Below are 12034 nucleotides of genomic sequence, written 5' to 3'. Positions count from 1 at the left end.
GTGGTTGTTGTTGTTTTTTTTTAACTTTAGTCATAAAAAAACCAGAGATTTCTATAGTAAAAAGCAAAAAAACAGAAACAAAGTCATAGAGGTTTTATTAGAGATATAGTTCAGCATTTTGCATAAATTGTGAAAGCTGAAATGTCTGGTGCTGTAGGCTTTCTTGTCAGATGGCATTTTTTGGGGAAAAAAAACCAGCGGTTGACAACACTGTACACAACGGCAGACCGGTGCGTAATAAGCAAGCAAATAAGACAGAAAATAAAGATTTTTGGTGGGAAACTAGTCTTGAAGCACACTGAGGTAGAGCTGTGAAGGAAGTGTGATTTGATTGTGGTGGAAGCAAGACAGCTAAAGTAAGTGGGGATTCATCACAATGTTTTTCAAATATGAAGTGTAGTTTACTGGTCTTCTTTTGCTGCTGGTTCAGTGATTTTCGGTTGGAGAGTGACCAAATCTGGAGTTTGAGAAGCTGTCAAATGTTGGCTTTTCATGCCCGATGGGCATGTCCTGTATGTGGGATCCGGGCTTTGTGTTTACATCTTTTGGCAGAATCTGTTTACCTGCTCTTTAATTGTTTGCTGTTTTAGCTTTTTGGTGGTCATTGAAATGGTTTTATAAACTTTTAGCTGAGATTCTGACCTTTCTGTCGATACCACACATTATCACATTACTATATTTAAATAACAGATCTGGCAGTACATCACGTTAAACTAGCTGTTCTCCTTCTTGTCCCTGGTACCAGGGCTCACTGAGTTTCAAATAACTGAAATGCATTGTGGTTTCATACATGCTGCTTTACGGCCAATGAGCACTTTTAGGCAGCGTACACTAAACTTATTTTAAGACAATCGTGCACAAGCTCTCGTGGGCCACATAAAATGACTTGGTGGGCAACATTTGGCCCACGGGCCTTGAGTTTGACACGTGCTAGCATTTGCATGTGTAGCGAACTAACTGTATGTGGCTAAACTATGGGAAAAAAGATGTGTCATAGATGATGTAAGTGGATTTCCTTTGAATCATTTTGAGATACATATTCCTACTACAGTCTTGTGAAAAAGAAACTTTGCACAGGACTGTGCGTTTGTGTGAAAAACTAAGTACACCCCATGTCTCAGTAGCTTTCTGCTTTTAGCAGCAACAACTCAAAGAAATCATTTTCTATATAACTTTATAAGACTCACAATGCTGTGTATGAATTTTGGCCCGTTCTTCTTGACAATGTGGCTTCAGTTGACTGGGCTATTGCAACACTTGATTCTTTTCTTTTTTGTTGATGTGCTTGCCGTCATTGTCCTATTACATGACACAATTTCTTTCTGGCTTTAGGTGTCAAACAGATGGCCTCACATTTGAGTCTAGAATACTTTGGTATACAGATGAGTTCATCTCTACTTGTGCATCTGTCATTGTACCATGAAGTTCAAAGTGCATGGAAAACAACAACTTCTGTATCCAAATTACTTTGTGCTGAAAATCATCACAATGGATGCAGGGCGGGTCTCAGACTACAAGCACGCAGCTTCCAAACCCAAAGGCAGCACATGATGTCAGGTATGTGACCAGAAGCATGCTTGTTTACAGGGTTTTATTCTGAGAATTTTCCCACATTTTTGTCACGCCAACACAACCCTCCCTTAACCATCCCACCCTACTTGCCAGATTTGTCTCTGTCTTTTGACTTTGTCCTTTTTCTCAAAGTAAATTAAAGCAATACATTACAAATGCACTAGAAAGCATACATACCTTCTCCATGAACCAACTCTGAAGGGGGGATCGGGCAGATTTAAATTATGGATAATGTTTGGTTATCGTTGACAGAATCGTGGAACTTTGTGTCACTACTCATAATGAAATGTTTTGACGTTGAAACAGAGAATGATGAGGTACTGAGATGTATTCAGCTCACGATAATCTCTCTTACATGAAGTTTGTGGGAGTGTTTTTTATTGAATTATTCTATTTGCTAAATGTTTCCAGTATAGGTTTAATAACTTTCTCTGTGGAAAATGAAAACCCAGCTATCCAAATTAAACATGCTCCAATGAAAAGATTGGGGTCACAAATAATATTTACCTTACTTTGGCAAGAAAGCAATTTGATGAATAGCAATTACAGAGCCTTTGAGTCAGCAAAGTGAATACACTTTGATAATGGATCAAGAGTTATGCAGATAAATTACAAAAAAACCCACAAAAAAGGGTAACACATGCTGACATATGTAGCAAAAATGTAAGGCTTAGGATTTGCAGAGATATATAAAAAGAAAAATCTGTGAAACAGCTGGCCAATGTTATAACAATAGAAGTTTAAATACATTTTGGTAATTCAGCTGAAAAATCCTGCATTTCCTTACTTGCATGTGCTTGACCCCAGCTGTGTTAAGTGGAAATGTATGTCACATTTTCACTTGATTTCAAAAGCAGTTGGCAAACATAATGTCAAGAAACATCACGGTCTGACAATCTGCCGTGCCAACCAGCTTGGTTCCATCACATGCTGGTGAAAGTAGTGGAGTGTAAAACTCACAAATCCACAATAAGAACTGAACCATCTGTTTCACTGAATCAGAATGGTAAGCTTTCCCGTTTTGTAATAGATAATAGATAATCTTAATAGGCATGCACTTTTATATGGATAGCAAATATCATGGGGGTGTAATTTGAGATTATAGCAACACAATTAGTAACATTTTTGCTCAGGAAGCAGTATTTTCATATACACATTAAAATGTCAAAACTGGCTTTTGTGTACTCGACAACAGAATAAAGCAATTACGATATACAGCAATAATACTGTATGTGCTCTAAATCAGAGTGAAAACATGCTTTGAATATTAAGCCAGGAATACTCTGCCTATTTAAGCCACAATGCCCATCATTTTCTTTTATATCTCCATGCATAATTCATCCGTCTTTGTATTTACAACCCTCTAAGATTTAACCTGTCACAGATCCTGGGGCAATAATGCCGACATATCTCTATCTGTCAAGTGCTCACCTCATATGGAGCATCCAACCTCCACATGTTCAAACAAGACATGGATATTATGCATCATCAGCTGACAGAAAACAAGGGAGAAGGAAATTAAAAAGCCAGGAGACAAAAGAAGTGGCAGGCGAGTGAAAGAATAAATGATGACTCTCCTCCTCTCTCGGAGTCAGGGGACATGTTGCATGTCATCTCGGTGTCTTGGTACGCAGTGGTGCGGTGATGATGTGCTGGGCAGGGCCAGTTCAGAACAGAGTCAAGGGCATCGGGGTGACGGCAAGTTAAATGCTCCAACTGTTCCCTGTCTCCAAACAAATACATGGATGAGTGAATTCCCCACCGAGGAGGAGGGGTACAGAGATCAGAGAGGTCCAGTGACAGTTTCTGGCTTGACCTCTGAACTGCTTGGTTAGTTCCAGAACTGGAGATAGACACATAACTCCTGATACCACTACTTAACCTGGTTCTGCACAGACACGTTCATCACTTATTGCTGACCCTCATTTTATCTCAGAAAATTGGACTAGTGAGAGATTACAGCTGATCACAAACTATACAAAATAATAAAATGAATAATGCTGCTTCTTTATTCACTGAAATAACTGGGAGTAGTGTAAAAAAGTGATTTTGGTCAAAACCATAAGAATACAATTACAATGTATTCTCATATTTTATATAATCTAATCTTTTCTGCCTTGCAGTTGGTACTAGATTGATGGTATAGTGTGAGCGTGATTATGTGGTGGGGTGTGGTTTGTGGCACAGCTGAAGGGGAGGGGTGGAGCAGTGGGTTCAGGGTGTGGTGGCATAGGAGGCTGACCCACACCGCTGTTCTTCATCACCTGGTCAAGCCTTCCCTGTTTTAGTAAGTTGTAGGGACCTGACGCGAGTGGTGTGTGAAGTGTTGAGTGAAGAAGGTAGCTGGAAAGCTGCTCTAAGAAAAGCACGAAAGATGCTGAAAATAAGGATCACTGGACTTGCACTGATGTGTGCTTCAGGTCTTTTTGTTACAGATTAATCCAAACATCAGTGCAGACTTGACATTGAAGACCTAATGCTTTTTACTTTACCAAGTTTTAGCCCTAATTACAAGCTCTGCACAACCAAATATTTCACCAACTCAGGCCTAAAAACACACATGATATATGCTTTGTTAACAGCTGAGCATTTTGTATTTTGAAACTTGAACTTGACAAGCAAGATGTTTCACTGCAATCTAATAAATGCACACCATGATCTATTGAAAATAACTGGAAGCTGGCAAATAAGGGGGGATAGTTACCAAAGTCACAGAGTGAGATGTAGTTTGACTTTCTCATAGAATAGGTCTTCATTGATTCATGAAACCACAGAACTGGCCCCTACATGCCATGAGAAAAAAGCCATTTTGGAGATTCATCTGTCATTGCCCTCACATCCAATGTATGTATCAAAGGTTACGTCCCCTTTTCTCCCCCATAATCTAGTTGTCTTTTTAAAGTCTATTACGCCAATTCTGTGTGCATGTAAGACACAGACTGAAATTTCACAATGACTGCTGTCATTGCCAGCAAAGATAAGTCTGCTGCATTGACTGTCAATAATGTGGCAGTCTCCAAGCAGCTTACTCGGGGCTCTCGTCTCGTCTCTCCTTACTAAGCCTCCAAAGGGGGCCGTGTGGCAAACTGGCAGCCACAACTTCTTTCATCCATTCTGAGAGAGCTGAATAAAGTTCAGAGGAATTACAAGAATATACCCAGTTAGACCCAGAGTAGCTGGCATAAGCACGGTTACTGAATCACTCTCAGAAATGTTTACACAATTGCCAACTTGATGTGGTTGAACCAGCATGGCTCAAGATAGCGTAGAGCATGTGGGCAGATGACACCTAACTCAGAGCTCACATTCATTCGTTTAGATTAACTGCCAGATCCCTAGATGTTGTGGAAGCACAGAGTATCTCTCATCTTCTGCCACGTTTCAAATCACCAAACCACTGGGTTCTCTAATCAGAAAGGTACAATCCAGACACTACTACACTATGGCAGCTTCAGAGGGAAATGCTTGACAGGGTGGTCTATTCAGCAAAAGAGAATTTATTTATCCAGTATATCCAGATCCATCTTCCTGATGCTAATTTATGCTTTGTGGAGTAAACATATCCATGCTCATGCACTTGAACTACAAAAAATTAAGTCTATCTATGAAATGCTTGAACATTAAACCTCATTTCTCGCTGCATTTGATCCAATGGTTTGCTACTTTAGTGAATTACTATCAGATCCCCACAAGCCAGCCTAATATGGCTTTTAGAGACAGAAAAAAGGTGTGTAATTGAAAACACTTATTTAGTTTCTCTGTTTTAACAGCTAATTTTCATTAATGCCCAAGTGGTACAATAGTATAATTATCATTTGGCCAGCAACTTTTTAAATACATTTAATTGGATCATTTGTATTAATACAGAATATTACAATTTTATTGTTTCCTTCCTTTCACACAACCTGTACAGTAAAAAATACCAGTGTTGAGTGCTACTGAGTGACAGCGCCATAGCACACCGTAGGAGAACAGGCTTAATACCAACACATTCTGAAGAACCCCTGAAGGTCTGCAGCTAAAAATATAAACAAGGCTAACTCCTTGATGCAGAACACATCTCCTACACCCTGTATATCCTGGAGTCTCATTATTGAATATTGAGTCTCTAATTCAAAAGGTTGTATCTTTGTCATTTTAGCAAAACCACAACACAATTGAATGATTAATGAACCTTTCATATGCATAAAATCTTCTTTGAGCAGCAATCGAAATAGGAAATGGGAATCATAAACACATGGAGAAAGGGATGGGGGCCAAGACATTGAGGATTCTTTGACCATCCACTATGAGGAAAACCAACTCCTGGGAAAAACTGATTAGAGTCGGCTCACAACAACAGGCAACTTAGTGATTGGCTGAAAGAGCTGATTTGCATGCTCCTCTCATCTTCAACAAAGTCTCAGGAAGCACTGGTGGATAAGGTCACTGGTGTCAGTCTGCATGTAAACAGATCAAACACACAACAGGCATTTAAGTGTTTCCAGAAGGAGTCTGTGTTCTTGATGATCTAGATAATCATGACCCCAAATTCATGTCAGAGGTGAAAGGCATTCTAGCCAGAAGCAAGAATAGTTGAGAGTTACCATACAGCTGGAATTTACACTAATGGGACTGTTCTGTCCTACCAATGAGGCAGAAAAGTCTCACAACAGATCAATATGGTTTGTCCTCAGCTAATCTTTTCAATTTATTTCATTTGGTGGCTGAACACAGTCTACTTGTGTCTTTACGCACATGCAATCATCCAGTGAAGGAAAATCCTCGAAGTTTGATTATTTTCAACATGACATTGTTTTCTTAGGCACTTCCTAAGCGAAACAGCAAGTTTTGCTGATGTCATTTGTTTAGCAGTGTAATCTGTTGTAAATAAAGTGTTCCGCATAGAAAAAATTATGTAAAGCATCTCAAGGGGGAACTGAAATTTTGTAGCAAAGTCAGAACCAAATATTATAAAAGTCCTGTGAAACATGTAAATTCCACCAAAATCTTTATGATATCATATGCGAACTATGAATGCTTGTTCAAAAAATTTGATACCATCCATCTTGTGAACGGGGTCGTACATACAGATTTGCTTGTAAATACGGACATATTTCAGTCTGAATTTAAGTGCTGGACTCACTTGACAGACTGATTTCAGACTGAAGTATTTATTATTAGTTCTTATTAATCTCTGGATCTTTTCCATAGCATGTCTTTGTCCTGCCTTCTTCCCCTTCACCCCCAACCGGAGGTTTCTTCCTGTTAAAAGGGAGTTTTTCCTTGCCACTGTCACCAAGGTGCTTGCTCATAAGGGATCATATGTTTGTCTGGGTTTTCTCTGTCGTCTTTGTATTATTGTAGGCTCTTTGCCTTACAATATAAAGTGCCTCGAGGCAACTGCTGTGGCGATTTGTCCGTATATAAATACAACTCAATAAAATTGAACTGAAACTATTTTACTTAAAATTGTTTTTAGTTTGTCCCTGTGTATCATAACATCTGTGGAGAAAACTGATCCACAATATATTTTGTTAGTTCTGTATTTTGCCAACATCAAAATAGATAGAGATTTCATGTGCTATTAATATTTTAATAAAAAATCAATAAATAATAAAAATAAAAATAGATTACAACAAAAGAAATATAAAACACAAGTGTTTCTAAATTATACATAAGCTGAGTATGCATAAAAAAATGACATGGCAAAGAAATATAAGACATCTTTTCTATGAACAAATTCTGTATTGACAAGAAAAATCAAACAAACATACAAAGTATTCCAACCACGTTGACTCTGTTTGTCTCTGTTCTGTTCTTTATGCGCCCCGTGTTATGTAAATGTTGAACATTCAGGATAATCTACTGGTCTGATAAAGGTTTCAGTTTGTGTTTTGATAGAGAAAAAAAAAAAAAAAGCTTACCAGAACGTCACACCCGACTGGAGACTAGCTCCTTTTTCATCCTACAGTGGCATTAAATGTCTCAATGCCATCTGGAGCTGTGAGAAGAAAAGCCCTCCTTTTAAAGATGCCCATTTTAATTGGTAAATATTTACTCGCACGAGCTCTTGGCAGGCATGAACATAACGTCTAATGAAGCACTTTAAAGCCTATGGGCTCTTACAGCTTACTTTGAGTGTGATTCTAAACAAATGCAACCTGGGGTTGAACTGTTGATGAAGGTTGATAAGGGGGCTGAATACTGCATTCACTGTTCTTTGTTTAATAACAGTGCCAGCACCAGTGCAGTTACCCTGTCAGTGCCTGTGTGTGTGTGTGTGTGTGTGTGTGTCTGCAGTCATCTGCACAGATGCAGTCAGTCTTCAGTCAGCTATAAAGATAGATGTTTGTTTATGTATTTGCATGTACTTTGTCTGTTTAGACTTAGTAATAAATCCATTTTCACAATATTTTTGCCCCAGTATAATTTGATATTAAAACATATTTATTAGAGCGATCCTAAAACTTTCCTTTGTATGACCGCTAAAGGGCAACAGTTGGAAGGACATCAAAAACTTAAATAAAAAATACATTTGTAAGAGAATTTCAACAGAATATGGAAAAAAATGGCTCCAAATTTGTGTACATCTAATGTACACATACAGATTTGTGTATGCCTGTGCATCAGTTGTGCAAGGACATATTTACAGATTGTTTGTGCATGTAACGGTTTCCAGTTGTTTTGTGCATCTGTCTGTTTTTACATTTACCAGTCTCTCCAAATTCATCTCCAAGATTTGCACAACAGCATGTGTGTGTATGTTGCTGCTGTTGTCCTAATGCACAGGTCTACATGTACATTAATCTCCGCTGCAGCGGCAGCTCATTGCCTTGTATGCGCCGCTCTCTATCCCTGACCCAGTATGCTGTGCGATCCTGCCTACAGCCTCATTTGTCTCCATCAGGGGACAACCGAGGTTACGACTCACCAAAGCGCAGTATGTTTCTGGCGGATCTCCACACGTGATATTTGGAGGGTCGAGGGTCACTCGCAGGTACTCTGTCATGTCAGTGGCTTCGGGCTGACAGGCCATGTAGTCCCATGCCAGGCCTTCCTCTGTGTAGATCTGGGACTTGCACACGTCATAGTGTCCCCAGACCGCAGGGTAATGTTGCATAGCGTGGCCCACACTGGTGCACAAAGCTTGCAGAGCGAACAACACAGGCAAGAACATCGCTGATCTCATTCAGTATGGTTTCTGTAGGATTCTTCTTTTCTTTTCTTTCTCTTTTTTGTCTTTTGCTTAGTCACAGAAATGACGATAGCACTCTAACTTAACAGCAGCTTTGAACGGGGCAATAGAGCATTTAGGAACTGTGGCAGCATCTTGCTAGTTTTGTGTGAGGAGCTTCAGGCAACTATTAGCCCCCATTCAGTTATTTTGTCTTTGATTGCCACCGCTTCTGCCAGGCTGATGAGGTGTGTCAACAAGGGGGTGTCTTCGCTAGTGTTGGTAGTTGATGAAAAGGTGAACTAACGGTCAGATGTGATGTGCAGAGGAGTGACACTCCTCATAAATCAGCAGATATCTGAGCTTGATCCCCAAGTATACTTTTTGGCACCAGCAGCATCCTAAAGGACAGAAGAAAAGGATAGCTTAATGAATTAAAAAGATTGGATACATTTACAAAACATTTGAAATGCGACATTAAAATATTAAATGAGTTTTAGCATGGCTTGCAGGGAGCTAGGTGGAGAAGTCTTACATCTTACTACCCACTCCAACACATGCACAAACCCAGACACAAAGACACACGTATGTGCAATAAGTGCACAAGTGTAATGTATGGCTTTGCTGCTTTTATGGGTCCCTCAATAATAACTTTTTCAAAATCACTGTGTACAATTCAAATTGAGCTTCTTCTGTAGAGTCTAATCTCCATGTGATTTTCATACATTGTGCAAAAAGACTTATTTCCATGTGTCAAGTCACTACATTTAAGTTATTGCCTTTTCTGATTCTTGCTCCTTTATAGCCGAATGTGGAGTTGCATTTGTCTCAGCACCTTAAGAGGCATTTGGGAAATATTAAAGTAAAATTGGAAGACAGAAATAGTCTATTTGAGGGATTGTACATTTCTCAAAGCAATCGCAAGCCATCAGTCAGATGGCCCGACTCATCAGGTAATGGTGCCTGGCAGCAGTCAGCGGAGACCTGCACCATCTCAGTGACTCAGGTAAAAAGTGTGTGCAGTAGCAGGGACTAAATGAAGCAAGCATATACACTAGCACCTCCAACTGAGTATCACTTTAAATAAGAGTTAAGCTACTGTTGACTGTCAATTTGCCAGAGCTTTTGCCTTAGTGAAAAGTATTTGTTGCTGTGAATAGCTGTACAGAAAAAATACATTTCAATCTAACCTTTGCCCACACAGGTCACAATGTTAAGAAACGCGCATGGTTATCCTCTTAAGTGCAGGTTAAACGCATTGTGCAAGGGGAGTTCAGCAGTACTTGTTGAGGCAGAACCATTACTCATTGAATTTCTCTGCTCTGATTCCTCCAGCTGATACAGTACATGAAGTTGAACCCGTAACTTTACGGTCAGCAGCTTTCCTCTCTACCCTTCAGGCTACAGCCACCCCCCCCTGTGACTGACAGTTACAGCTGAAATTTATTTATTTATTTAGGTAACCTGGGGTTTGAAGCGTGTGGAGGGAGTTTTATGTTCAGAAGAGTGAGAAAATTTGGTGTGTCAACACAAAGTATTACCATATTTGAGGTTATTAAATCAAATTAATCAATTAAGCAATTTAACAATATTTATCAAGAGAAACTCATTTTAATGAGCGATGTCTCTGTTCACGAACACATACTACGTGATGCCTGCTAGCATATGGAGGTATTAGAATTCAATATTTTAATTTGGTCATCTTGTCTTGGACTGAAAATGGTGCCAATTTGAAGGAGTTAAGATCACATTTCAGACTTCCTTAGAAATACTGCATTCCTTTTTCTAACCTAATGCCCCTTTTACAAAATGACTATGGGCTTGAATACATTCCAAATGTAATGAAAGTTATTCATCTGAGCCGGAGAAATTACTGAGCTGCTTTTCAGACCCTTCAAAGTGGGCCATGACAAAAGGTATAGATGAATGGTTGTTTAAAAAAGAAAGAAAGTAGAGGAAATAAAGGCGAAAAGGTAGAATTCTTTTTCTTTAAATGCATTCGTATCAGTCGGCAAAGTGTCTTTAAAACATGCCTGGAAGTGTAATTGTTGATTAAGTAATTTCTTTCGCAGGATGTGTGTATAAGATTTCATAAATATAAATGTCAGTGGCTGATCGGAGGTGCGTCATGGGATGGAGCACTTACGATTGACATGCAAACCAACACACACACCGTGATACTGCAAAGTCCCACACCCCCTTTCATAATGCTGAGGTTGGCTTTCATAAGACAGTCAAATTAGGTAGCAGCAGCAGGGTGGTGTAGGTCACTTATCGCTAGGAACATTCAAAGCTAATAAGGGACAACAAATAGGCCTGACCATGGGATACTGGATTTAATTCACAGACATCTAGAGCAATGAAATTATATCCAGATGAAAGGCAGGTATCAGGTAGCTCAGTAAATCGGCATAGACAGGTATGCTCATTGGTGCTAAGGTAGGAAAAAGGAATTGCAATTTTTTTTAATCTTTACTCCTCTAAAAGAGAAAATTAGTGCGCCGAGTAAGCGTTCCCACACAATTTATGAAGTAAATTCAACTGCTTTTCAATGAAACATGACCAAGAGAGGTGACATTTGTGATAGCCACAGCAATTTGTACTGCATTAATAATATGCCTCCGTGCTGTAGTGTTTGCATATTGGGCTATACAGCAACACCATCAGCCACAACATTAAAACCACTGACATGAAAACCTGTTTAACACTTGGGACATTTCTCAAGAAAACGCGTTCTGCGTGTTGACCTCCAGTCTCCACAAATCCCAAATTGATTAAGCATCCATAGGAGGTACCAAAACAAGGCAGCTCCATAGAGGACCATAATACCAGCTGACAATGTACTCTAGCCTGACACTGTAGGACACCATAGAAATGTCAGTGCCCCGATGGACCAGAGCTGCTTTGGCTGCACATGGGAACACATTGCAATAATTGGCAGCACTGTATATTTTGCATCAAAATTATTACACTGAAAAAATTAAATGCAGAAGAACACTTGTTTCCTCTGTCATCGCATGTCTACCTCATATTCTGTGCTACTCAAAGTGCAAGGAGAAACCTGTGAATGTCATAATTTCACTGAGAAAAATATGAGTCAGATTCTATATTAGAAGTTATTAATATTTGAGTAGCCCTCCATATGCCGGGAGAAAGCTCAGAACTTTGGATGACCACCCCCCCACTCCTTCTCTCTCTCACACTCTCTCTCTCTCTCCCTTCCCCTCTCTCTTCATCTCTTTTCCTTTACTTGTTTTTGAAGCCTCTGAAACACCCCCTTGTGTCCACTTGCATTCCATCCCCTGG

At 39.5% G+C, this 12034-nt stretch overlaps 1 protein-coding gene and 1 long non-coding RNA gene across 4 annotated transcripts in view; one reads left to right on the top strand and one right to left on the bottom strand.

The window, feature by feature from the left end:
* Nucleotides 1-12034, top strand: part of LOC147308114 (uncharacterized) — a 61931-nt gene that overhangs the window by 19877 nt on the left and 30020 nt on the right. The window contains exon 3 of the long non-coding RNA XR_015126131.1: nucleotides 1333-1557. This is a non-coding gene — a long non-coding RNA (uncharacterized LOC147308114). The remainder of the gene's footprint in view (nucleotides 1-1332; nucleotides 1558-12034) is intronic.
* LOC147308115 (netrin-G1-like) overlaps nucleotides 1-12034 on the bottom strand; it is a 66246-nt gene that overhangs the window by 51002 nt on the left and 3210 nt on the right. For all 3 annotated transcript variants that reach the window (XM_086272512.1, XM_086272511.1, XM_086272513.1), the window contains exon 2: nucleotides 8486-9129. In XM_086272512.1, the coding sequence (XP_086128638.1) occupies nucleotides 8486-8743 (258 nt within the window). In that variant the 5' untranslated portion in view covers nucleotides 8744-9129. The remainder of the gene's footprint in view (nucleotides 1-8485; nucleotides 9130-12034) is intronic.

This window comes from Aulonocara sp. 'chitande type north' Nkhata Bay, linkage group LG18 (genome assembly GCF_057382095.1).
Source record: "Aulonocara sp. 'chitande type north' Nkhata Bay isolate Kocher_YH1m ecotype deep benthic linkage group LG18, A_spYH_male_GT1.1, whole genome shotgun sequence".
NCBI lineage: Eukaryota > Metazoa > Chordata > Actinopteri > Cichliformes > Cichlidae > Aulonocara > Aulonocara sp. 'chitande type north' Nkhata Bay.
This window is presented reverse-complemented; position numbering and strand designations above follow the sequence as displayed.